At 37.9% G+C, this 25,298-nt stretch overlaps 2 protein-coding genes and 2 long non-coding RNA genes across 4 annotated transcripts; 3 read left to right on the top strand and 1 right to left on the bottom strand.

Annotated features, from left to right (window-relative positions):
* Positions 1-2,492: 2,492 nt before the first annotated feature.
* On the bottom strand, positions 2,493-3,419 carry LOC139188499 (uncharacterized). Its single transcript, XM_070806077.1, has one exon. It carries the CDS (start codon positions 3,417-3,419, stop codon positions 2,493-2,495), a length of 927 nt encoding a protein of 308 aa, XP_070662178.1.
* Positions 3,420-15,300: 11,881 nt separating this feature from the next.
* LOC103444699 (citrate-binding protein-like) lies at positions 15,301-17,050 on the top strand. Its single transcript, XM_008383652.4, has 2 exons — positions 15,301-15,618; positions 16,494-17,050. Exons 1-2 carry the CDS (start codon positions 15,349-15,351, stop codon positions 16,878-16,880), a joined length of 657 nt encoding a protein of 218 aa, XP_008381874.2. The 5' UTR covers positions 15,301-15,348; the 3' UTR covers positions 16,881-17,050.
* Positions 17,051-19,273: 2,223 nt separating this feature from the next.
* LOC103425309 (uncharacterized) lies at positions 19,274-21,271 on the top strand. The gene is made up of 3 exons (XR_011572545.1): positions 19,274-19,497; positions 19,588-19,686; positions 21,102-21,271. It is a non-coding gene; the product is annotated as an uncharacterized lncRNA (long non-coding RNA).
* A 1,885-nt stretch (positions 21,272-23,156) lies between these two features.
* LOC139189007 (uncharacterized) lies at positions 23,157-23,726 on the top strand. Its single transcript, XR_011572469.1, has 2 exons — positions 23,157-23,278; positions 23,396-23,726. It is a non-coding gene; the product is annotated as an uncharacterized lncRNA (long non-coding RNA).
* The last annotated feature ends 1,572 nt before the right edge of the window (positions 23,727-25,298 follow it).

Below are 25,298 nucleotides of genomic sequence, written 5' to 3'. Positions count from 1 at the left end.
CCAATAGGGTGGAAGGCAAGAGTCCTTAGAGCAAGTCCACCGGAGGGCTTTTTGCCTAGCACCCAGCCGAAAAAATAGGCCAGCACCCTGTCAACCAAGTCCACCCCCTCAACTTGACTGGTACCCAGCCCGTGCTGGGCTCTGGGCCAACCCAAAAGAGACTGAGCAAAAAGCCAGGCTGTTTGCCTGGCGCGTGCGCTTCACGGAGCCGTGGCGCGAGTGCCCGACAGGCTTTCAGAGCGTAGGCCCGCATCACAGGCCCACTCAGTTCCCCCCTCCCGAGTTAGCGACGTGGCTCCCTCCATGCCGTTGGATTTCCAACGGCTAGTTTTCTAAACCGTTGGATTTCCAACTGTAAAAAAAATTTAAATTTTACTTTTAAAATAGACCATCGGATCAAAGATCAGCGGTCCACATTTTTTTCAAAAAAAAGGGCCCAACGGTCAGAAATATGATCATTGGCCACGTGGCAACTCCTTGGCTCTTGGATTTGAATATTTTTCAAATCCAACGGTCCAGATTAATTAACTATATTAAAATTCATTAAAAATTATTAAAAAATACAGAAAAATTATTAAAAAATACATAAAATTTTAAACAAATTACAGAAAATTTTGAAAAATGTTAATTTTTTTTCCTATAAATACCTAACCCTCATATTCCACCTTTACACCACATTTCAATATTTTCTACACTTTCTATACTATCTACATTTCAATATTTTCTACACTTTAAGAGAAAAAAATGTCTTCGTGGAAGCTCATTGAAGATGTTACGTTGTGTGAATGTTGGGTTCACACTACTCATGACCCGATTATGGGTAATGAGATGGATAAGCGAGAAATGTGGAGTAAAATTACGAAAGCGTTTTGTGATGTACATGGAAAAGACGCCAGAACAAGTCAAGGTCTTCAAGGTCGTTGGAAAAAACTCAACGCATCCTTTACTTGTTGGAAAAACGCCATCTCTCATGCTTCCGGTAACCTCCGTAGTGGGACAAGTTTAGCGGATCAGGTGACAATATTTTTATTTATTTATACGCATTCCACCCACATCAATATTTTGATTTATTTAATTTCGTATGTAATTTTTATGTTATTTCTTATGTAATTTTTATATGCATTCCACCCGCATCAAAATTTTAATTTATTTAATTTCTTATGTAATTTTTATTTAATTTCTTATGTCATTTTTATGTAATTTATATGCATTCCACCCGTATCAATATTTTGAATTTATTTATTTGTGTTACACTCACATTTTTTAACACTATGTTATCCCACATTTTTATAGACACTACAAGCTCAAGCATTCTACAATTCAAAGAACGAGAACAAATCATTCACTAGATGGGAATGTTGGCAAATTGTCAAAGATTGCCCTAAATACAAAATTGTGGCAACCAGTCCAGAAGTTGTCATGCACGGTATGGGTCTACATAGTTCTCCAGAACCAGACATGGCTGAACAAGAAGCCGACACATTTCAAGACACGGAAGGGATGCCTGAACAAGTGCCCGAGACCCAACCGACTCGTCAGTCCCTCAGGCCTCAAGGTAAAAAGGCGTCAAAGAAAAAAGGTAGTTCTTCCAAAAATGACTACACTAAATATATGGAAGAACTTGCTCGCCAAGGTGAACTGAACATGGCACAAGAAAAGGCTAGAGATGAGGAAAAAGTTGCTGCTATGGCAGCAATATTAGCAGCTACTGAGGCCTGTGATGCGGCGACTGAGAGACAAAGAGAAGTAGTTAATCGAGAGAACAAGCTGGTTAGAGAAGCATTTCATCGAGAAAATGAATTGCTTCGAGAAGAAAGGATGGCTCAAGCAGATCGTGACACTATAAGCAAGTTTCTAGTAGGACTGTCTCCGAATTCTAAATATTTTTGGACATCGGAAAAAAGAGATGTCATGCGAAGGAGGCGTGCAAGAGATGCGGAAACAAGTCAAGGGGGTTCTAGCTACACAAATCATGGCAACCAAGATCTTAGCACCACATATCCTAACTCGACAGACTTTGTATAATTTTTATGTAATTTCTTATCTTTTTAGAATTTTATTTAATTTCTTATGTATTTTTTATGTTTTTTCTTTCTTTTTTCTTTTGAACTTTATTTAATTTCTTATGTAATTTTTATGTTATTTCTTATTTATTTTTAAAACTTTATTTATTTTACTTTAATTTATTATGCAATTTTAATGTAATTATTTATTTATTTTTAAAACTTTATTTCTTTTGTACTTTATTTAAACACATGAAATAAGATTACATAAACTCACCAAATAAACTTAAAAACAAAACACAGTACATAGAATTACATAAACTCACCAAATAAACTTAAAAACAAAACACACTACATAGAATTACATAAACTCACCAAATAAATAGAATTACATAAACTCACCAAATAAACTTAAAAACAAAACACACTACATAGAATTACATAAACTTAAAAAAAAATACAATTTATTCTTCAACCACAAGCCTCATTCTAATTATCTTCGCCTTCATGCAATCCCCACTGGTGCTCAATCAAGTCATTCTGGCGGGTTACGTGCCAGTATGGCTCTTGCACATTAGTGTACCGTTGAACGATCAATTCATTGTAACGTCCATCGCGTTCCAACGGCTCGTGTTGCATTGGATCTTCGGTCCGGTCATGAGCACAATAGATACGTGTTCTTGAGTTGTTCATCGGATCCGGCTTATATTCATCGACGGCATCATAATCATACTCATCTTCAACAATCATGTTGTGGAGAATAATACACGTCATCATGATGGATCGAAGAGCCTCGACATCAAACATTCTAGCTGCAGCCCTGATAATCGCCCAACGAGCTTGCAGGATACCAAAACAACGCTCGACATCCTTCCTACACCCTTCTTGACATTTTGCAAAGTGTTTTTCCTTTTCAGTCTGTGGATGTGGCACTGTTTTGACAAATGTTGACCACCTTGGGTAAATGCCATCTGCAAGGTAGTATGATCCCTCGTAATGGGTACCATTAACCCAATATGTGCATCTCGGCGAGTTTCCTTGCAGCAGTTCGTCGAACACTGGGGATTGGGCAAGGACATTTAGGTCATTTTGAGCTCCTGGAACACCAAAAAAAGCATGCCAAATCCATGTATCAAATGAAGCCACCGTTTCCAAAATGATGTTTTTGGCTCCTTTTCTGTCGCCATATGCTCCTTGCCACGCACTTGGACAGTTTTTCCAAGTCCAATGCATGCAGTCGATGCTTCCAATCATGCCAGGGAAGCCTCGCATCTCACCCTTCCTTAGAAGCCTTCGCATGTCCCTTGGCATGGGTGTCCGGAGGTACTCATTGGTGTAGAGGGCTTCAATTGCAGAGCAAAACCGCATCAGGGACTCCAGAACAGTTGTTTTTCCCATCCTCGCGATCTCATCCATTGGATCTGCAGATGCTCCATATGCAAGCATTCGCAAGGACGCCGTAATTTTTTGCTCGGGAATAAGACCTAGAACATGAAAAGCATCCTCTTTTTGCACAAAGTATGGATCATGGTTACAAATATCACTCATGATTTTGTTGAACAAATTTCGTTGCATTCTAAAACGCCGTCTAAAAATATGATCAGGGAATATGCTATTGGGAATAAAATAATCTTCCAATAGATTTTTACCTCATTTTTCCCTTTTTCTATCGAGGTTTGCAACACGTCTTGGTTTGACTATTTGACCCACGGCTTCCATGACACGGCGGGAATGTGAGGCCTTCTGCCTTCTATGGTGATCATTGTGGAGTAAAAAATATTCACAAGGCGACACGTGGATTTTGGGAAAAAGAAGACAAAAATACCCTTGATGTATAACGAGGATCTTACGTGCGAGTAGCAAGCAATCATCCTCAACCAAGTCAAAAATGCTCCAGAAAAGGTAACCAATTCCAAATATCTCATCCATCCACATTTTAGGTAGTTATTTCATAACCTACCAATTATCCTACATAAATTAAGATAATTGACAAATTAATGGGATTATTACTCATTAATTTGTCAATTAAATTAGCCATAACACCAAAAAACACCCGTAAGGCCGGTTATCTCTCTCCCAAAAGAGGGGCCGGCCATCTCCTTTATTTTCCCACTTTGACTTACCTTTTTCACATCTGATTAGCTAATCTTTTTGATTGATTAGTTGATCATGCCATAAAAATCATATATTCATTCCTTTTTGTAATGTTAATTAGCCAATTAATATATTTACCTAAATAATATATTAATTGTTAATTGAAAGTCATCCATTTAACCCCAAAACTCCCAAATGGCCGGCCATCCTAGTGGATCTCCCCATATTTGCCCATTTCATCCCACTAATTAGCTAATTAATTTGGCAATAATTCTATTTAGCCAAATTAATTAGTCAATTAACTACATAACTCCTAAAATTACCATCAATCATGAACAAAACCCAAAAAACTCTAGCCACCTCCTATCCCTATAAATATACTCTCATTCTCACCAAAAAAGCCAATTCCAACACTTTGGAAAAAATCCCAAATATTCTAAACACTATTTCTCTCTAAAATTCTAACTTTGGCATCGGAGGTTCTTCGGCCAAAGCCCCCCCCCATTCATCGTGGGCGCGTGAGGCTCTTGGTCTTAACCTAAGGTGCTAGTTGTTTTGTAGGTGCAAAATCGTCCAAGATCGAAGCGGAGAAAATTTGCATCCACAATCATCCTCATCCTCCTCCATGAAGAAAGCCTCATCTCCACCTCCATCTTCCTCGAGATTGGCCAATTCTGCCTGTTGTGCCAACAACCTTTGTTGTTGCTCCTGCAACTGTTTATACACCCTTCTTGAAGAAGACATTGTAATAAGAACTCAATATTTGAAAACGATGAACTAGGATTCTGAGCTAAAAAGAAAGACTGAGCTTGGTGTGAGGATGGATGTAGGGATGTAGGGTTTATATGGACAAAAAAAGAAAGGATGAGGTTTTGGACAATGCCACGTGGCACTACGTGATTGGTTGAAAATCTTATCGAAATCTTGGCTAAATTATTGTAAACCGGAAGTGACACGTGGCATGTCGGGATTGGTCGAAAATATTATCGGAAATCTATCCACAAAATAGTACGTTCGGATAATGACACGTGGCATGACGTGATTGGTTAAAAATCTTATCGAAATCTTGGCTAAATTATTGTAAAACGGAAGTGACACGTGGTGTGTCGGGATTGGTTGAAAATCTTAGCGGAAATCTATTCACAAAATAGTACGTTCAGATAATGACACGTGGCGTGACAAGATTGGTTAAAAATCATATCCAAAATTAAAACTATTTTATTTTTTTATTCTTTTAGAAAAAATTTTAAAAAATTTTAAATGGGCTGGGTGCCAGCGCATTTTGTAGGGGTGGAGATCGTTTGTGCCAGTGCATTTTTTCACTGGGTGCCAGCGCATTTTTTTAGGGGTGGAGATGCATTGGCTTATTACTATTCATTTGAGTCTGTTACTGTTCACTGGAGTGGATAAATGGGCTGGGTGCTGGCACAAAGTCCTTAGGGGTGGACTTGCTCTTAAAGCATCTCCACCAATTGGTGGAAGGCAATGGCAATTGGAGAGCAAAGGCAATAAAATTGCCCTTACTATTCACTCTAAACAGTAATTGCTTTTGTGCAAGTCTACCAGTTTGAAAGGACGAAGGGCAAGGGCAAGGGCGATTACTATTTACAAATATTTTTTTTTTAGTTTTTTAATGAATGTGGGCGTCATAGCAAACATAATTAAAGTCTAATTCCAATAAATAATTACAATACAACGGAAAGTTATCGCATTACAACAAATATAACTAATTTTTAAACTAGGGGATAAAATCAATGTGGCTCGGTTCGTCTTCCCTTGGAGTGTGTGGAACTTCCTCATCTTCCAAGGAAAACCTTCTTCTCATGACCCGATTTTTTTCACTTCTCCAAAAACTTTTTGAATTAGGAGATTCACCATCGATGGGTCAAGACATGATCTCCCTATCCTTGTCCTTTTGCATTTCTTGCCGATTCAATTCTCTTTCTCTCGCCATTGCTTCATCTCTAGCCTTGTCTTGCTCATACATTAATCTGCCTCGTTCCATATTCAATGCATGTTGGCGAGCCAATTCATCAATAGTTTTTGAATAATCATTTATTCAAAGAACTCCCTCTTGCAGCTTTTCTCTTAACAACCTTCTTACCAATAGGCCCTGTTGTTTCTTCAGTTTGTGTGACCGATTCAATAGGGGTTACCAATGGTGTCTCCAATGGGGTCTCCAATGGAGACTCTTCAGTACTTGATTCGTGCAATGAAGTCTGGTTCAACTGAACATGTGGACCAATAGGCAGAACTTTGTACTTTGGAGTTTGCTTCACAATGTTCCAACATTCGTGCCTTGTGAATGATTTCTTGTTGTCAAGATTGAACCATATTTGAGCTTGTAGTTTCTAAAAAAAAAAAAGTGTGGGACAACATAAAGATTTACTTAATAAAAGTAAAAAATTAACATATTATTTTCATTTTTATTAACAATAAAATAAGATTACCATATCAGCTAGATTAGTATCATTTTGATAAAGTCCTTCCGCTTTTGCAAGGGCTTCTTACCAAGCTTTCAAATCTTTATGCAAGCGTCTGTATTTACTCGACATTGATTGTCCTCTCCGAGATGTGTCTTGAATTAGCTTGACAAATGGTCATGAATCTTATGCCACATGTGTTGCACTTTCATCTCATTTCCAATGATCTAATCATGAGTAACAAGCACCCAAGCCCAAAGCAAAGCAACGTCTTCCTTAATCATCCAATTTGACTTGTCACTCATATTTCTTGGTAACAAAAAGGATTGTAGTAAAAAAAAAAAATATTGAGTTGTGGTGTGAAGGATGAAGAATATGGTTGGCATTTATAGAAAAAAAAATTTGAATATTTTTGAAATTTTATAGGAATTTTTTAATATTTTTTTTAAAATTTATTTCCGTTAAAATAATCTTGGTCGTTGATTTTCAAAATTATAACCGTTGAAAGGTTAGGATTCTACCACGTGGTAGTTGACCATAAAAGGGTAAAACTTTTTTCCCGTTGGAAAACCAACGGTCTAGATTAAAGAACCATTGGATTTCCAACGGTTCTTTTTTAAAGAGAAAAAGTTGTTTGGCTCAAAGCTTATCACGGGGGGGGGGGGGGTCTACTGGTGGAAATGTTGGGCGCCTGTCCTTGCAACAATTAGCAGGATAGCTATCGTACTATCTGCCATTATCAATTGCCCTCATTTTTTTCAATTGCTAGAGCAGTTTTTCAAGGATTGGATGGAAATTAAACCCAATCGCAGAGGCAATTGATCATTGGTGGAGTTGCTTTACTCTGCCTCTTAGAGCAACTCCACCGTATGCTCCAGCCCGATGGATCGGCTAAATTTCCTACCTAATAGCCCTAGCTCCTTGCTCCAGTCCATGCCGGCGATTGGGCTGAGGGGGGCCCAAGTGAGAGGGCGGGCTTGAATAGCAGGCCCGAGCGCCTAAGGCCCGATGATGCAAGGCTAACGTCAGCCATGTTATAATAAAATTTGCATCAGGCGCGTGTTACACATGTGTGTGTGGGGGCACGTCACTGACAACTTTTCAATTAATGGGGCCCGCGGTCCAGAGGTATGTAATGTTACTATTGGTGGGCCACGTGGCACGTTCTCGTCCATTGGATTCAATGGATACTTTGTATGGACTGTTGGATTTCCAACGGTCAAAAAAAATTTCAAACCTTTTGCAATATCAGCCGTTGGATTTGAGATCAATGGTCCACGTTATTCGCCTATAAAAATAAAAAAATAAAAAAATAGAAAAAATAAAAAATTCAAATATGTTACCGTTGTGCTGCGTGGCACAATCTGGAGGGTTGGATTTCAATTTTTTTTTAATCCAATGGATTTCAAATATGTTACCTTCTTATTATCTTCTACCTTACACCACAATTTTATATTTTCTCAAATACTTTCAACCGCATTCCAATCTTTCTCTCAAAGTTTCAATCCAATTGGTTTCCAACAAAATGACTAATGATGCAGGTACGAATTGGACGCTTATTGAAGATGTTACGTTGTGTTCTAGCTGGGTTGAAGTTACTCATGATCCGATTACGGGTAATAAGATGCAGTTGCGAGAAATGTGGAGTCTTATTCATACTCTTTTTCTTGAGAAAATTAAACCCAATCACAGCATATACATGTTGCTGTGGTACACCCATCCCATCTATTTATTTCCCACATAGGAAGGTGTGGCCATGGTAAGCCTAAGCCTCCTTCATGTAACAGTTGGTTTTATTCCTCTAAACATTTTCTCACTGTTTGGCCAGCAATCAACTGGCCCATCGAACTTTAGCTTGACTGAAAAGCCATCAACCAGGATCAAACACTAGGCCTTTTCTTTTTCCTAACTTTCCTAAATTTCTTACTGACTTATCAGAGTCAGCATTGACCTACAACCCACTCTCCTATCGAGGCTTTCCTGACTGAATGTCGATGACACAGCTCGGGCCTGGATTATTTCACTTCTTCAACTCAAAAATACATAGGGATCAAAGAAGTTTCAATTGTTTAGGCAATTTGTATCTACCATAGGTTTCAATTGTTAGTTCGTGTTCATATTTCTGCTATACTTGCAAAATATGTGATTAGTGCCACTATTTGTGTTTAAAACTGGTGGAATATAATTCATTTTCAGTTTTTATTCTAATTGCTGACTAATTCTGATGGAATGTATCCACAATCCCAGATCTCCCATTGAGTCGATTGCCACAAGCCCAAAGGGTGGTCTTTGGAAGTCCCCACATCGGTATCTCACCATCTCCTAATGTTCAATACGTTCTCCGACACGTTGTGTCATCAACAAGTGTTGCGGAGATTTTTATAGCCCATAAAGGGCAGCCACAACCATGGTCTACAAAAGAATGCAACCACTTGACATATCTTATACAACAAAACCAATCTTGATAAGATAATATGATATTTATTCATTCAAAAATCTATGACACTGCATTTTCATGATAACAGTCCAAGACAATCTGGTGAAAAGGTTTAGAAGAATCAATATGATAATTTCTTAGCTTAAAGATTTGAAAAGACATTTTAGAATAACATACAAAGGCGGAACCTTTAACAGCATTAAGTTTGTGTTATACGTGGGTTGGCCTAAATCTTTGTTCGGGCATATACATATTATGCTAAGTATTAGCACTAACATTGCCCGCCTCAAAGATGCACAGGGCTACATGGCAAAGGGCTGAAACCCTAACTACATGCAAATTGTAGTAAACAAAAAAACTTTGAAACAGTCGGTCAACGAACAAAGGGAACTAAATTTCCCATACAAAAATTGTACCATAGTTACTATCATAACTCATTAAAAACCAGCTCCCTACGCACTCTATCTCGGTTTGGAATGGCATTGCAGTATTGCACTAGGATTTGCATTAGGATATTGCTATTCACACACCCACTTTTACTTTTACTTCCCACACACCCTTGACTAAGCCTTAAGGTAAGAAGGCTTCAAAAAGAAAAGGGAGTGCTTCCAAGAATGATTATGTAAAATATATGGAAGAACTTTCTGGCCAATGTGAATTGACTTTGGCGCAGGAAATGGCTAAATTTGAAGCTGATAAGGTTAGAGAGGAGGCAAAAGCTGCAGCTGCTGAGAGATTATTTCAAGCTAATGAGAGAGAAAGAGAGCTACTTAGGCAAGAAAGGGAAGAGCTTAAAGAAGAAAAAATGGCTCAACAAGATCGTGACATTATGAAGGAGCCTGCAGAGGCGATGTCTCTGAATTCTAAATATTTTTGGAATTTGGAGAAAGTGGACGTGGTGCGAAGGAGGCGTGCAAGAAAAGCGAGAGCAAGAGAAGATGGTCTTAGCACCACAAATTGGTTAGGTGATGCTTTTCCATTCACGAGGGACTAGGGAATTTTTTTTTAATCGGAGCCCATAATTTTCCAATCACTTTAGGTTGTAATTTCTTATTTATTGAATAGAGTACTTTATGTTGTTTCCAATTTATTGAATTTAGTACTTGTTTGGACCTGATTTTACACTATCGGCTCGTGCAATCAAGGCCATTGATGAACATAGTTCTCAACTGTTGGATGGCAGAATAGTTAAGATAATTATTATTGAAGGATATATTGTGGTTTTAATCATGATATTATCTTTTAATAATATATCAATTTATTTAGATTGAATATGAGCAATAACCTGGCATTTGTTTGGAAATGGGTTTTTCTGCATGAGATAATATTAAAGAAGAATGGTTATACAATAACCAATGATCAGAAAAAGAATTGCAATTCATTTGCAATTCTCTAGTTGGCACATGCATACATGTGGAGGGTTGGGAGATGTGATTACGTTGAATTTTTTGATAATGCATGATTGCACCTGGACAGACTTGGTGGAAAGATTATGAGTTGATTGATGTGATGCCTCAGTTGAAATGCATGGCTGGGAGATAAACTTGCATGCTAATTATTTGCATGCCTTGGCTCCAGCACAGGAGGTCATCAAATACTTGGATTAGGATTGCTTAGCACAAAATAAGGAGATAATGATGGAGATTTTAAATCGGTTGGATAATTGCATAATAACTCCATGCATTTAGTTAAGTCTGATCCATGCTAAACCGCGTTAAAGATTAAATGCAATACTCAAGGATCAAGTCAGCACGTCCTTATAAATACAGAGGCAGTGGCAACAGGAGATGCCCCTCTCCAATTTAACACACAAATTGCCCTGCGTAAACTCTTGCTTTATGCAAAACCTCTAAACAACTTTGAGATTTTTATTTTCTTTTTTCTTGCCAACACATCTTTAGTTTGGACAAACAGCATTGTGAAGGCAACCGGTGACATCTTCAATTTGGATAAACAACGACGTTGCCAAAGAGTCAGCCGATCGCAGAGCACCTTCAATTTGGATAAACAGCACTGCTTCGAAGTCGACTAATTGCCTATCCAAGTCTCGGTCGACAAGGATTTTTGAATCCTTGTTGGTAGATGTCATCTCATCAGCTTTCTCGGTGAAGTGAGGTATTACCAGGTTACTACATTCGACACATTGAAAGCCGAGTCTAATATTAAACTTCGCAAAACTAGCAGTCTTATCTTCATGCTCTAGAACCCGAAGGTCGAGGCGTGTTCCTTCCTCGGCCGTAGTTGCAAGATCAAGAAGTTAGCAGTGCGCTCAACGCAATATCAACATATTTTACTCTCCGGCCAAGCTCGGCCATCGAGTTGGCACGCCCCGCACATAATTGAATGACGTAGTTAGCTCATTAGTTACTCGGCATGCGTGCTATGTAGGCTTAGTAGTTTTTTAGGGTCAACATTACTTTATTTAAACTAAGAGTATATTTATTTAAACCAAGAGAATCTTTATTCAAAGGATATAAACACACCAAATAAAATTACATTAACATACCAAATAAAATTACAGACACACCAAAGAAAAAAAAACTCACTAAATGAACTTAAAAAACACACCAAATAAAATTAAATAAAAACACCAAATAAAAACAAACACACTAAATGAACTTAAGTTTCTTGAGCTTGTTTCAATTCCCACTGGTGCTTTATCAAGTTAATTTGCTGGGCATTGTGAATATATACGTCTTGAAGTGAAGTATATCGTTGAATGAGCCTTTCATTGTAACGTCTATCCCTTTGTAATGGCTCGTGTTGCACAGGTTCTTTGGTGGCGTCATGAGCACAATATATTTGTGTTCTGGAATTGTTCATCATGTCTGGCTCATATTCATCAACGGCATCATAATCATACTCATCTTCCGTAATCATCTTGTGAAGAATGATGCACGTCATCATGATGGATCAAAGCGATCCTAAATCAAACATTATGGCAGCACCCCTGACAATCACCCAACGAGCTTGGAGGATACCAAAATAATGCTCCACATCCTTCCTACACCCATCTTGATAGCTTGCAAAGTGTTTTTCCTTTGCACTTCGCGGACGTGGCACTGTTTTGACAAACGATGACCACCTTGGGTAAATGCTGTCTACTAGGAAGTATGGTCCATGGTACTTATGTCCGTTGACCCAGTACGTGACTATTGGTGCTTTTCCTTGCAGGACGTCATTAAACACTGGGGATTGGGCAATGACATTGAGGTCATTTTGAGCTCTCAGAACACCAAAAAAAGCATGTCAAATCCATGTATCAAATGATGCCACCGCCTCCAAAATGATACTTTTTGCTCTTTTTCTGTCCCCATAAGCTATTTGCCATGCACTTGGATAGTTTTTTCAGGTTTAGTGCATATAGTCGATGCTTCTAATCATCCTAGGAAAACCTCGCATCTTGCCCTTCTTCAGAAGCCTTTGCAAGTCCATCTCAGTAGGTCTCCAAAGCTATTCTGTGGTGTAGATAGATTTGATTGCGGAGCAAAACCTCATCAGGGACTCAAGAATGATTGATTTCCCCATCCTCACTATCTCATCCACTTGGTCTGAAGATGCTCTATATGCAAGCATCCACTAGGCAGCAATAGTTTTTTGCTCAAGAAGAAGACCCATAAACACCAAAAACATCATTCTTTTGCACGAAGTAAGAATCATGGTTGCAAACAGCATTCATGATTTTGTTGAACAAATGTCGTTCCATTCTAAAACGATGTCTAAAGTACGTATCAGGGAATGCACTGTTACAAACAAAATAATCGTCCAAGAGATCCATACCTCGTCGTTGCTTGCTTCTATCAATGTTTGTGGAACAGCTGGGCCTGGAGATCTGAGATACATCTTGGATGACTCGACGGGAATGTGAGGTTCTTTGGCTTCTTGCTTCCTCATCCCTCATTCTATGCTCCTCATCCTCATCCTCTTCCATCTCAATTTCACCCATCTGGAGATTGAACATTTCTTCCCCTTGCTTAAACAATTCTTTCTCTTGCTCATCGATTTCCCACAACATCATTGAAGAAGACATTGTAAGAAAGAAGCAGAAACTATGAATAATGATGGAGATTTTGATTTTGGTGTGTGATTTCGATTTTGGTGTGTGATTTCTTAGGATGGATGGTGGGTTATAGGAAGGAAAAAGAAAGGATTAGGTTGTAGATAATACCATATGGTATGTTGTCATTTGTTAAAAATCTGATCGATATCTATCCTCAAAGATTGTAAACAGATTGTGACATGTGGCGCAATCTGATTGGTTAAAAATCTTATTGGAAATCTATCTTCAACGATTCTGAAAAGGTAACGACACATGACACGATGACATTGGATAAAAATCTTATCGAAATCTATCACCAAAAATTATCTTTTCGGATAATGACACGTGGTGCAACAAAAACGATTAAAATCTTATCCGAAATTAGAAATAAAATTATTTTGTATTATTTTATAAAATAAAAAATACTAATATTTTATTGCCTATTGCCATGACTATTTAGTTAGGGGTGGAGATGCAAAAGACAATTACTGTTCATTAAAGGCAGTTACTGTTAACTGGAGGGGATTGAATAGGAAGTTGCCCTAGTGGGCCTTTGATACGCTGGAGTTGCTCTTAAAGCACAGCTTGCGCCCGCGTGGAGCCTAGCTGACAAAGGGGCCCCACGTGAATCCCAGCAGAGCCTCCCAGCTCGAATTTGATTCATTACAACCGTTGGATTTCCAACGGTTAAAAAGATTGAAAATTTTGTTGATGAGCCACGTGGCGTTTTGTGAAGCCTATGATGTTAAAAAATTGAACAATTCAACAACCATGATTAATCTAACTCCAAAAAATTCATAAAAATTACTCTAAAAAAAAATTCAAAATAACTTACCAAGTTAAACACACTTGAAAATTAAACAAAAATCTACGGCGATAATGACATGTGGAAGATAAGACGAAGAAAACATTAAAAAATAAAAAAGATATGTATGAATAGTAATCACATTTACCCTCCTTCCAAATGGATGGACTTGAACAAAAGGCAATGACTGTTTAGAGTGAATAATAAAGGTAATTTTATTGCCCTTGTCTTCCACTAAAGAGTGGAGATGCTCTAAAAACATGCATGATGTGGAAAATCTACACGAAATGTATAATTGGGAGGATTTGCACCTTTTAAACTTGATAAGTTAGCTATGGTATCACCACATCCGTCACAAAACCGCCCCGTATACTCGTTTAACAATTTAAATTATTAAAAAAAATACAATTTTATGTATTACTTTTTAAACAAAATACTTGTATCGTCAGGAGGATCCTCAAATTATGTCCGTTCATTATACATCGTATGATCGAAAATCATTTTAAATACTTTTAAAGACCCTCACAAAGAGAATCCGGAGAGGATCCTCATTCCTTATATAGAACCCCCATGGTGGAATCCATTCGCCCACCCGCAACCATTCGTCCACCCGATCACTTGTGATTAACTTGTGTTAGGAATATCAATTAACATATTTAAGATTGTTGAATTGGCCAAAGGGGATATGATAGAATTTGAATCGGACAAATAGTAAGTGGACAAAAAGAAGTTTGACAACAGAAGATTTCGACAAAAACCAATAAGGTTGCGCGACAGTAATTTTTTTATTTTAGAAAAGTCAGGACATATAGGCCGAGACCAGTTCTAGACCCTTGGTGCCTCCGCCGGCATCATGCACTATATTTTGCTAACAACCCTGCCGCCTGAAGGGCTAATTCAAGAAACCATACTTCTGTAGTTTCACATGCTTTGTCATCTTGTGGGTATTTACATTATTAATTAGCTTCAATTAAACAATAATATTATGCTAACTACCCTGCAAATACCCTCACTGGTTTACACTCTCCTCCGATGTATAATTACATTTTGTTGAAAAAGCTTTAGTTTGCCTTCCATGCAGCCCATGTTAGAGTTAGTGTAAAGACTTTAATTAATTAGGCTAAATAGTAAAATATTACGTTTAGGATTTATATCACAGGGTTTTGATGTGAAGAACAAATCGTTGGTTGTCAACTACTATCTGACGCACTCCTTCTTTATCCAGGCATGAGACCGGCAACATAAGCTAAACTTACACATATAAAATTAAATATAAGATAATATATTTAATACTTGGAACTAATGGAAGAGTTGATGCAAAAACGAGACTATTGAGATATGATTTGGTGGTTGTTGCTGTAAATGTCAATTTACAAAATGAAAATATATTAAAATTAAGGATAAAAATATCTAATGTGTGAACAATCAATGATCTAATGTGATCGATGTTCTAATGTATAATATATATCTATGTATGTATATATATACCTACATGCAGAGATATAAGCTCCCACCAACTATAGGAGGGAGGTAGTGGAGAAAGAAATATGAGAGGTAGCTACTGCTATATACTTCTGTCCTTGGTTTTTCTGGGCTCACTGAAAGAAATTATTCAGTTATGCGGTGCTGATCCGACTGATGGCTTCACCGATGTTCCGTTAACAGAATATAATTTCGAATTACAGAAACCGTATGACGTACCACTGGAGGAGCGCTACAGTTTTGTCAATGGAGTAAGGCGTTTGTGGGTCTATGCTGATGACAAGCCCCATGACCCTAATAGCCAAACCCAACCACGTACTGAAGTTCGCATACGGGTACGCCTCCCAACCTGCTATATATGACAAGCCCCATAACCCTACTGATATATGTAATATGTTTATGTTCATATATGGTGGATTTCACAAGCCCCATAACCCTACTGATATATGTTTATGTTCGCATATGGTGGATTTGATTAAGTTTCTTTTTGACCGAATATGTTGTTCAAGGTCACAGTTTTGCGGATAAATCTTTTATGTTGTCAGACTGTGTAATAGAATATGTTTGTCTTATTTACATATTATAAATATTTTTACGTTGTCAGGTGATTCGACTAGAGAGAACACTTTTCTGTATAGACAGTGAGTATTCAAAATATGAACCTTAGTCATTGATCATGTTAAATTTTATCAAATGTGTGATTTTACATTTAGACAGGGAATATAAACTATTGCTCAGGTTGACTTATATGGTCCATATTCATATATATAGTCTTGCCAGCATAAATCTAGCAAGAAAAAATGCTTCCGCATAAGTTAGAAAAAATGCTTCTGTATAAGTTAGAAAAAATGCTTCCGTATAAGAATTTGTTTGGAAGTGCTTATGAAAATTAATTCGGGGTTTCAAAAGCAATTTAAATGTTTTTTAGAAGAAGCACCAAATATGTGTTACTTGCATGAAGCACTTAAAGTGTTTTTTTTCAGGATTTCGTTCGATTTTTATTAAAGATTGGTTTCAAAAACATTTTCATCAAAAACGTTTCTAGTTATTTTAAAAATACTTCCAAACGAACCATAAATTATTTGTTTTGTGCTTTTTGCTATACGTTGTATAGGTTTTATGTAGAACGCTTCTAGAACGGGTGGTCCAGGTCCACATATCATCTGACGAAAAAGCAATCATCAGCTAGAGCTAACTAAGTTTTATGCAGGGACTTGACTACTCATCTGGAATATGGCAATTTGAAGGCTATGGATTTGTGCCAAATGGAACCTCTGGTGCTACAGTAGCACAGATCCATGGAGCAGCTAAGGGTGCTACGACTATAATCCTAAGAATCTATAACGGCGACATGAGGTATTATAGTCGAGATTTGGTGGCTACAAATCTTTACGATAAGTGGTTCAGACTTAACATAATCCATGACGTCGACGTAGGGAGCGTGACTGTTTTCATTGACGGAGTCCAGAAATTTCGGGTGAAGGATCAAGGGCCAGGAGATTTGTACTTCAAATGTGGAGTTTATGCTGCACCGGCTAACATAAGCTACTACATGGAATCACGTTGGAAAGACATCAAAATATATAAAAAATACTGATGATTATTGCTGAAGTGAACTATCGTGCTAGCTAGCTAGCTTTATATACACACTATGTATTTTCTGCAATGGACAAATTTGATGTATATATATATCTGTGTTCCATCTACAACCAACTGCTTTGAGGTGTTTCCATGTCAATGCAATGCAAGCTTCCATTCAAAGTATAACCATGTAACTTGAGATTCGTTTAATGGGTACTATTTTTGTAAGTACTTCTGCTCATAAATGTTTTTACTAAAAGTGTTTTTAGTATAAACAAGTTAGAATTTTCATTCAAATCGAAGTACTTCTTGAAAAATGTAGTCATACAGCCATAAGTACTTTTAGTTACAGAAAGCACTTCTAATTCTCTATCAGCCCAAATAGCCTTTCGTATATTCACTAATTATTTTTAGTTAATTAATTATTAATTTATTAAAGTTGTGGTTGTAAATAGTATTTAGAGAGAGAAAGAGGGGAGCGAGAGACGATAGAGAGATGTGAAAGGAGTCTAGCGGTCTAACTTGATTGATTTTCCTTAGGCCATATGCCTTTATTTGTACTAATTATGATGGTTTTTTTTTTTAGGAAAACTAATGAAAATGGCTTGAAAACTTTGAGTTTTAATGATAAGGACAAAATAAAGGGTAAAATAAATAGTATCATGATTGACTTTTTAGTGTAAAAATGTGGTTTTTAGTTAAAGTGAACAGTACTGGGAGTTTTTCGTTAAAGTTCCCTTTTTTTTAGGAAAAGGATCCTCTCCGGATCCTCTTTGTGAGGATCCGGGGATCCATCAATCACGACAGTTCATCGTCTATCGTGCTGTTAGTTTTCGTTATATACTATTTATATTCAATTTTAAATTTTAAATTTAAAAATAATTTATGACCGCATGATGTACGATGAACAACCGTGATTGATGGATCTCCTGGATCCCCACAATGAGGATCCAGAGAGGATCCTTTTCCCTTTTTTTGTGCCTTTATTTGCACTAATTATGATGGTTTTTACTTGCTCTCCAAGTAATACAACTCATACAAGGAAAGGATCTTCTATATCCTATAGGATTCTTACTTCTAGTTACACAATCACATTTCTTTAGTACTAATTGCAACACTCTTCCTTGAGTGTGTAGAACCAAAGAAGTAGTTGCATTAGGTCTTTAGGCAATATGAAATCAGTTGATGAAGTCTTCTCGTCAAGCACATGCAATGCATACACGAGTCTTACATTGAGGGATGCATATAGAATATAGTCTCACCAAAACCTGGCTACATTAAACCCAATAGGACAAACTCGTAGTCTAAGGGAAAAAAATATGAGTTAATGCAATGTTGAGGCTTGAGATGAATAAGCAACGGTAAACACACATGTCAAGGGTCGGACCAACCCGATGTGGGTGCCAAATTCAAATCTCATTATGTTTGCAAAAACCCAGTGGGGGAAAAGTATTCTTGACCTGTGGGAAAAAGATTACATTAAAACCAAGTGAGTAAACTACGTAATATTACCCCTGAGTTTGACAAAAATCTTACAGCCCTTAAGCTTCATAATTGAGCTCATGTCATGCTTCTAGATAACAAAAACATTTGAGAGCTCTTAAACCTAAGAACATGCGGGAAAATCCCCACGAATATGGATAATTGGGAGAATCTGCATCTTTTAGGCTTGAAAGGTCTGATATGGTAATAGCACATCCGTCACGAAACTGCCCTGCATAATTGTTTAACATTTTAAATAGTTAAAAATAGACAATTTTATATATTATTTTTTAGCAAATTACTTGTATTGAACCCCATGGTAGGAATCCATTTGTCCACCCACTTGTGTTTGACACACATGGATAGCTATATGATCTCCAATTTGAACTACTCTTTTCCAAAGATGATATTTATATGATAATAAAGGGTAATGGACAATTTCGATTTTGATGTTTATAATATGAAAATACGTTAAATCACTAGTGGGTGGACAAGTATGTTCCCTCATAGCGTGGACACAGGTTATTTTTTTCCCAAACGATAGATGAAATTTACTAATAGTCCAAAGGGTGATTTGTTGGAAAGTAGGGGTGAAGGTAAACGGTTGATGAGATAGACGACAATGAGTACACAATCACCCCCATGTTGGACTGAAAGCGTAAGGAACGTTTACTATAAGAATATGGCGATGTTTACGTTCAACAACCCCATTTTGTTGGGAAGTGTGTAACACCCACCCCCTATTTATAAAATATATTAATGTATTTAACCCCTCAACATTTTCAATATATCTATTTGGTCCTATTTTATCTACCCAATTAGGATCTAAAGCATTGGATTCTTTCTCCCTCAAGCTGCCACGTGGTAGCACCCCAATTATTCCCTCACTTCTCTCTCTGCCCCCCCCCCCCCGGTGAACCTCTTCCTTCTTCTTTTCTGTTTTTCATGTCTGTCCTGTCTCTCTCCCTCTCGGCTCTTTCATATCTCTCTTCTCTTCACTCAACCACAAGCACACACACGCACACTATCTCCCCTGCGCGAGGAAGACCCATTGCCATCATCAATCGCGTCCTGTTCTCTCTCCCTCTCGTGTATGCGAACCCAGAAAACCGGAAAGGATCTCCGGCGAGATTTTTATATTTTCCGGTGAGGTAAGCCTCAATATCCCTTTCTTTCGTCCTAGAATCTTGTGAGAATGGGTTCTAATTGGTTTTATTTCGTGATTTTGGGAGGTTTTTTAGGACGAAATCACCACGGGTGTAGGCACACCCATCTCTGGCGACCTCAGGAGTGTCGAGGGAGATTCCGGCCACCTCCGGCCGTTCCACGACGAAAGGAAGGTATAAAAACACTCCCCTCGTCTTGCTCTTCGTTTTGATACCTAAATCGAAGTTTAGGGTGGTGTGTGGTGGTTGGCCAGAGCTGTTGAAGCTCCGGTGTTTGTTCTCCGGCGAGACCAGGCCTCCCAGGCCGGTTCCAATTCAATCGGGCCATAGGCCCGTGTGGTGAGCCTAGCCCAACTCACCCAAACCCAATTGTTTTCCTTTTATTTTTATTTAATTAATTGTTTAGGACCTTAAGGCCTTCGGGCCATTATGTTTAGGGCCCGTAGCCATTAGTCCAACCCAAAACCTTTTTAAGGTTTTATTTAATTTCTGTTTTAGGATTAAGGCCTTAGGGCCAATTAGAAAGTGGGCTTTCAGCCCTTTCCCAAAACCCATTAACCTTTAATCCAACCCAAAACCCTTAAAGCCCATTCGACCCAACCCAATCCAAAGCCCAAGTCTGACTTTGACCTTTGACCAGTTGATTCTGACTGTTGACTCGATCAACTGTTAGAGTTGACTTTGACCGGTCAACGGTCAACGTTGACTTTTTGAGTTGACTTTTTGGGATTTCGTCCAGGACCTCTCCTAGGCTAATTTCGACGTCCTGGATCCGTTTTTGAAGTCCGTTTTCCCAAATTCAATCGTTTGAATAGAATTTGACTAAAGGTACTCCTTTATGTGAATAGGTGCAATTATTAACGGTGATTCCGTTATACCTTTTTGGTACAGTTTTGCACCATCGGTGTACGGTGAGTGGACCCTTTCTAAAATGCATGTTTTGATAGTAGAAATGCATACATGAAAATCATGATTTAACAATTATGTTTTATGAAACGCTTTGAGATAACATGCTTATTGAGGCTAGTTTGAATTATTACTATTTTTCCTATAACCCGTGTTCTTATAGAATATCTGATGGATGACGATATGATATTTAGAACACGTTTCGAACACCTCTTTATAGTATAGATGATGGATGACTTTATACTATAAAGTTGCTTTTCAATATAGATATGTTCAATGATTTTGTACTTACCTAGTGGTCCTTTCCACTACGAGATGTAGGGATAGATTCTGGTCCGTCCCGGGCAACGGTTTGGTGTTGGCATAGGGCCTGGATGGTGTTTCCTCTGGCATTTAAGACCAGGGACGGGGAGTCGGCAAAGGGCCTGAAGTGTATTTTCCTCTGACTGTCTGCTCAAAGACGGGGAGTCGGCATGGGGCCTGGGGGTTATCGGACAATTCACTAGTGATTATTATATATACAAGTTATGATTTGAGACATTGCACGACATGCTAGGTTTCAGAAAACCTATGTTTATCATTATATATGTGTTTTCATAAAACCTGGGGGTTAGTACGTTGATAACTGTTTTATATATATATATCAAATTGGTCCACTCATGTTTGTTTTGCGCCCCCTTCAGGGCTTAGAATCGAGGCATACAATCCCGACGTCAAGGCAATTCCGCATCGGCATCTTCGAGTCCTCTCGGTTCAGGACCCATCCTTTGTTTCATTAAACTTTATATTATTTCTTTCGGTGTTCTAGTTAGTCATATGCTCTAAACACGTTCCTTAAATGCTTATTCTTTATTCTTTTATATTTATAAGTCTTATCTATCCCTTGTTTTCAACATTTGCACTCAATAAATGGCTTTCGTCACCCTCGGGTGTCGGCCAGCACGGGGCACGGGGAATATCAGGATCGGGGCGTGTCAAAGTGTAAACACAAATGCGTTGAAGTTCGATGCCATTGGATTGAAAATAATCCCCCATGGATAGGAATTCAGATCCATTGTCTACTCTGATAGTTTTGACTATGGCATTGAATTGAGTGTGAGCAAAAGTGATAAAAGACCTTAAAAACTTTTGTCTCAGATTTATGACACATTAAAAATATCGAAGTGTATCGAGTAAAATCATCCACAATTGTAAGAAAGAAATGAGCCCAGAGTGATTGGGAATTCTGTAAGGACCCCAAATTCACAATGTAATAGAGCAAAAGGTGCATGAGTCGATATTGAACTTAAAGAAAATGGAAGTCTTGTCTGTTTGGCTAGAGGACAAACACTAAAATTATTATCAAGGGAAACATCACTAGAAGATAACAATGAAGAAGCTAATTTAAGACAAGAAGGAGATGGATGTCCAAGTTGTTGATGCCATAAATTGGAAGGATGGGAGACTTGATGAGAAGTAGGTATCCGTTGTATAGGCGACATGTAATAGAGACCACCATGCATCTTACCCGAATCAATCATCTTCCCCAAGGCCAAGTCTTGCAAAACTGAGAAGGTGAGGGAAAAAATGGCACAACAATACAGAGAGTCATTGACTTTGCTAGTGGACATGAGATTGAGATGAAAAGATGGTACGCACAAGACATCGTTTAAAGTGATATCGGAATTAAATGGTATTGTGCCAGTGGAAGTGATTAGGATTGAAGAATCAGTGGGTAAATTAACAACGGGTATAGATGGAGGTTTGGTTTTAGTAAGTAAAGTGGAATAAAAAATTGTATGATCGGTAACTTCGCTATCCAAGATCCATGCTTAGTAAACATAGAATTAATCGAAGCAGCAGAAAAAGAATTCAGACTTGCAGCATTTGCATAAGTATTCCTACTACCAGGAGAAAGCAGCGAGAGAGCATGAGTTGACTGTTGAATTTGATTTGCAGAAAGTGCACTCAAAGGATTGGATGGAGCATGTCTATGCTTCATGCCCTTTGAGCCAAGAATAAAATTGGCTTCACCATTGGATCCATTAAACCTCCTTCAGAAACCGAGAATCCAGGTGAACATGCTCTATGGACAAAATGCAACACTATGATCCTATTTCTAAAGGATTGTGCACGCTGAATTTGCATATAAGGTATGGAAAGATTTCAAGTACCAATTTTCAAAGCAGATGATAGGTCTTCATATGCATCAAGTTGAGTCCAGAGAGTTTTGAGTTTTGTAAATTATGTTGAGATAGTCATGGTGCCTTGCGATAAAGAGGCCCATCTTTCGTTGGAGCATTCAACTTTCAAAATTGGTATTTGGAATCTTGCCATACCTTGTATGCAAATTCCGCGTGCACAAAAGATGGGTTTCCACCAAATGTAAAATCCATGATAGGATCATACTGTTACACTGTGTCCATAGGCATAGTTACTGAATTCTTGGTTTCTGAAGGAGGTTTAATGGATCCATTGATGAAGCCAGTTTTATTCTTGGCTCGAAGGTAATGAAGCATAAACTGTTGGAACCCTATTGGACTCCAAACTTATCTCATTCAGGTTTTGAATTTAGTGGAAACTGAGAACGGTTAGAGTTAATAGGTGAATAAACTTCTTTCCTTTAAAGTAGGACATGAAGGGTTAAACATGTTGGTGAGTGGATATCCCACGTTGGAGCATTATAGACGTGTGTTTTGAACAAACCGTTTTCCTTGATAGGAGGAAATGGTTATGGTTGCACGTTTATAAAATGAAAAGTCCCTGCTCAAGAGGAACACGTTCGTATATCAGAAAATCTAGCCATATTCTAGAAAGAACATAAGGTCCTCCTTGAGTAGAAGATTTCCTTTTCTTTCCTTGCGATCAATGGCTTCCCAAGGTCTCTGAACTCAAATCACAGTACTTGATGCATGTTCGTAATCTATGTTTGCAGCTATATTAAATTCCAACATAAACTTGTTCCAGGATGAATAATTTGTACCATTCAATTTTTCAGAAATAAGTACATGGCCAGGCTGATCTGAAGGATGGATGTAGTATGGATTTGATGAATCCATACTAGGGTTGCTGGAATTGTTTTTCTTGGAATTGGTGGGATTGGGTGTTGATGTTTGGTCGTCTCCCATGATATTTGTATTTTGCTAGGGCTTGAAGTGGATCAAGAAACTTCTTGTTGATACCAAAAGAGTCGGGTAGTTCCTGGGAATAGTGTATGAAGGAAGAAGTTGGCTGAATATTGCTTGTATATTATTCAACGATGGCTGTGTGTACACACACACACACACACACAAACACAATAGAAAAGTCAAAACCTAATTCTAATGCTAGAGAGCCGTGATCCACAAATCATGGAATGGCAATTACAATATTTTAAATTAGTTACAATATTTTTTCTTAATTATACTTTACTTATAGTTATTAGAAAATATCAATATTCTTGCTGAAAGTAGAATTTCTTACTGGACATCGTTAAACACATAAGCGAGAGGTCTAGCGGTATTCCTCTTCAGTGAGGTCTTAGGTTTGATTCTCGTCAAAGGTAAATTTGAATCACGTTATTACTAATCTATTGTGAGGCTAAACTCACCCCACTTTCCTTAGTGTAGATAATATCGTTTGTTAAAAAAAAACACGAATCTAAATTGATCATTCACAAATCACGCCATCCCGAAAGTATAAGTTTCACCACCACAACAACAACAACAAAGTATTTTCCCACCAAGTGGGGTCGACTGTATGAATCCTAGAACATTATTGCACTCAATTCTGTACCATGTCTTTCGTTATATCCAAGTACTTCAATTCTTTTCTTAGATTCTCTTCCAAAGTCTTCCTAGGTCTTCCTCTACCCCTTCGGTCCTAAAACTTTGTTTTGTAATCGTATCTTCTAACCGGAGCGTTAGTAGGCTTATGTTTCACATGTCCAAACCACCATAACCGATTTTCTCTCATCTTTCCTTCAATTTCAGCTACTCCTACTTACCTCGAATATCCTCATTCCTAATTTTATCCTTTCTCGTGTGCCCACACATCCAACAAAGCATTCTCATTCTCCGCTACACTCATTTTATGTACGTGTTGATGCTTCACCGCCTAACATTCTGTGCCATAAATCATTGATGGCCTTATTACCATCCTATAAAATTTTCCCTTGAGCTTTAGTGGCATACGACGGTCGCACAACACATTCGATGCACTCTTCCACTTCATTTATCCAGCTTGTATTTTATGGTTGAGGTCTCCATCCAACTCTTCGCTCTTTTGCAAGATAGATCCTAGTAGCAAAAACGATCGCTCTTTGGTACTTCCTGATCTCCGATCCTCACACCCAACTTATTTGAGCTTCCGTTCGCTTTGAACTTACACTCCATATACTCTATCTTTGATCGACTTAGGCGAAAACCTTTAGATTCCAACACTTCTCTCCAAAGGTTAAGTTTCACATTTACTCATTCCAAAGTTTCATCTATTAACACTATATCGTCTGCGAAAAGCATACACTAAAGAATATCATCTTGGATATGTCAAGTTAACTCATCCATTACCAATGCAAAATGGTAAGGACTTAAAATGACCCTTGATGTAACCCTACAATTATGGAAAACTTTCAGTTGGTCTTTCATGAGTTCTTACGGCAGTCCTTGCTCCATCATATATATCAACTCAATTATTATAAGTTTCACCATTAATAAAAAATTAAAAGACATCTATGAACTCCATCATGTCCACGACAGTAGGGGTCATCTTGAAAGAAAAACATTTGAAACTCAAATATACATCTTCAAACAATTAAACTTGATACATACATCATTTTTCCTCTCGCCGTTATGCAGAAAACGCAAAGATAAACCTAAAAATTGGATCACAGAAACAACATTCAAGCAACCATTCAACAATCC

The sequence above is a fragment of the Malus domestica genome, chromosome 10 (assembly GCF_042453785.1).
Source record: "Malus domestica chromosome 10, GDT2T_hap1".
NCBI classification, from domain to species: Eukaryota; Viridiplantae; Streptophyta; class Magnoliopsida; order Rosales; family Rosaceae; genus Malus; species Malus domestica.
Note: the sequence above shows the minus strand (reverse complement) of the source record. Positions and strands in the feature narration are given on the sequence as shown.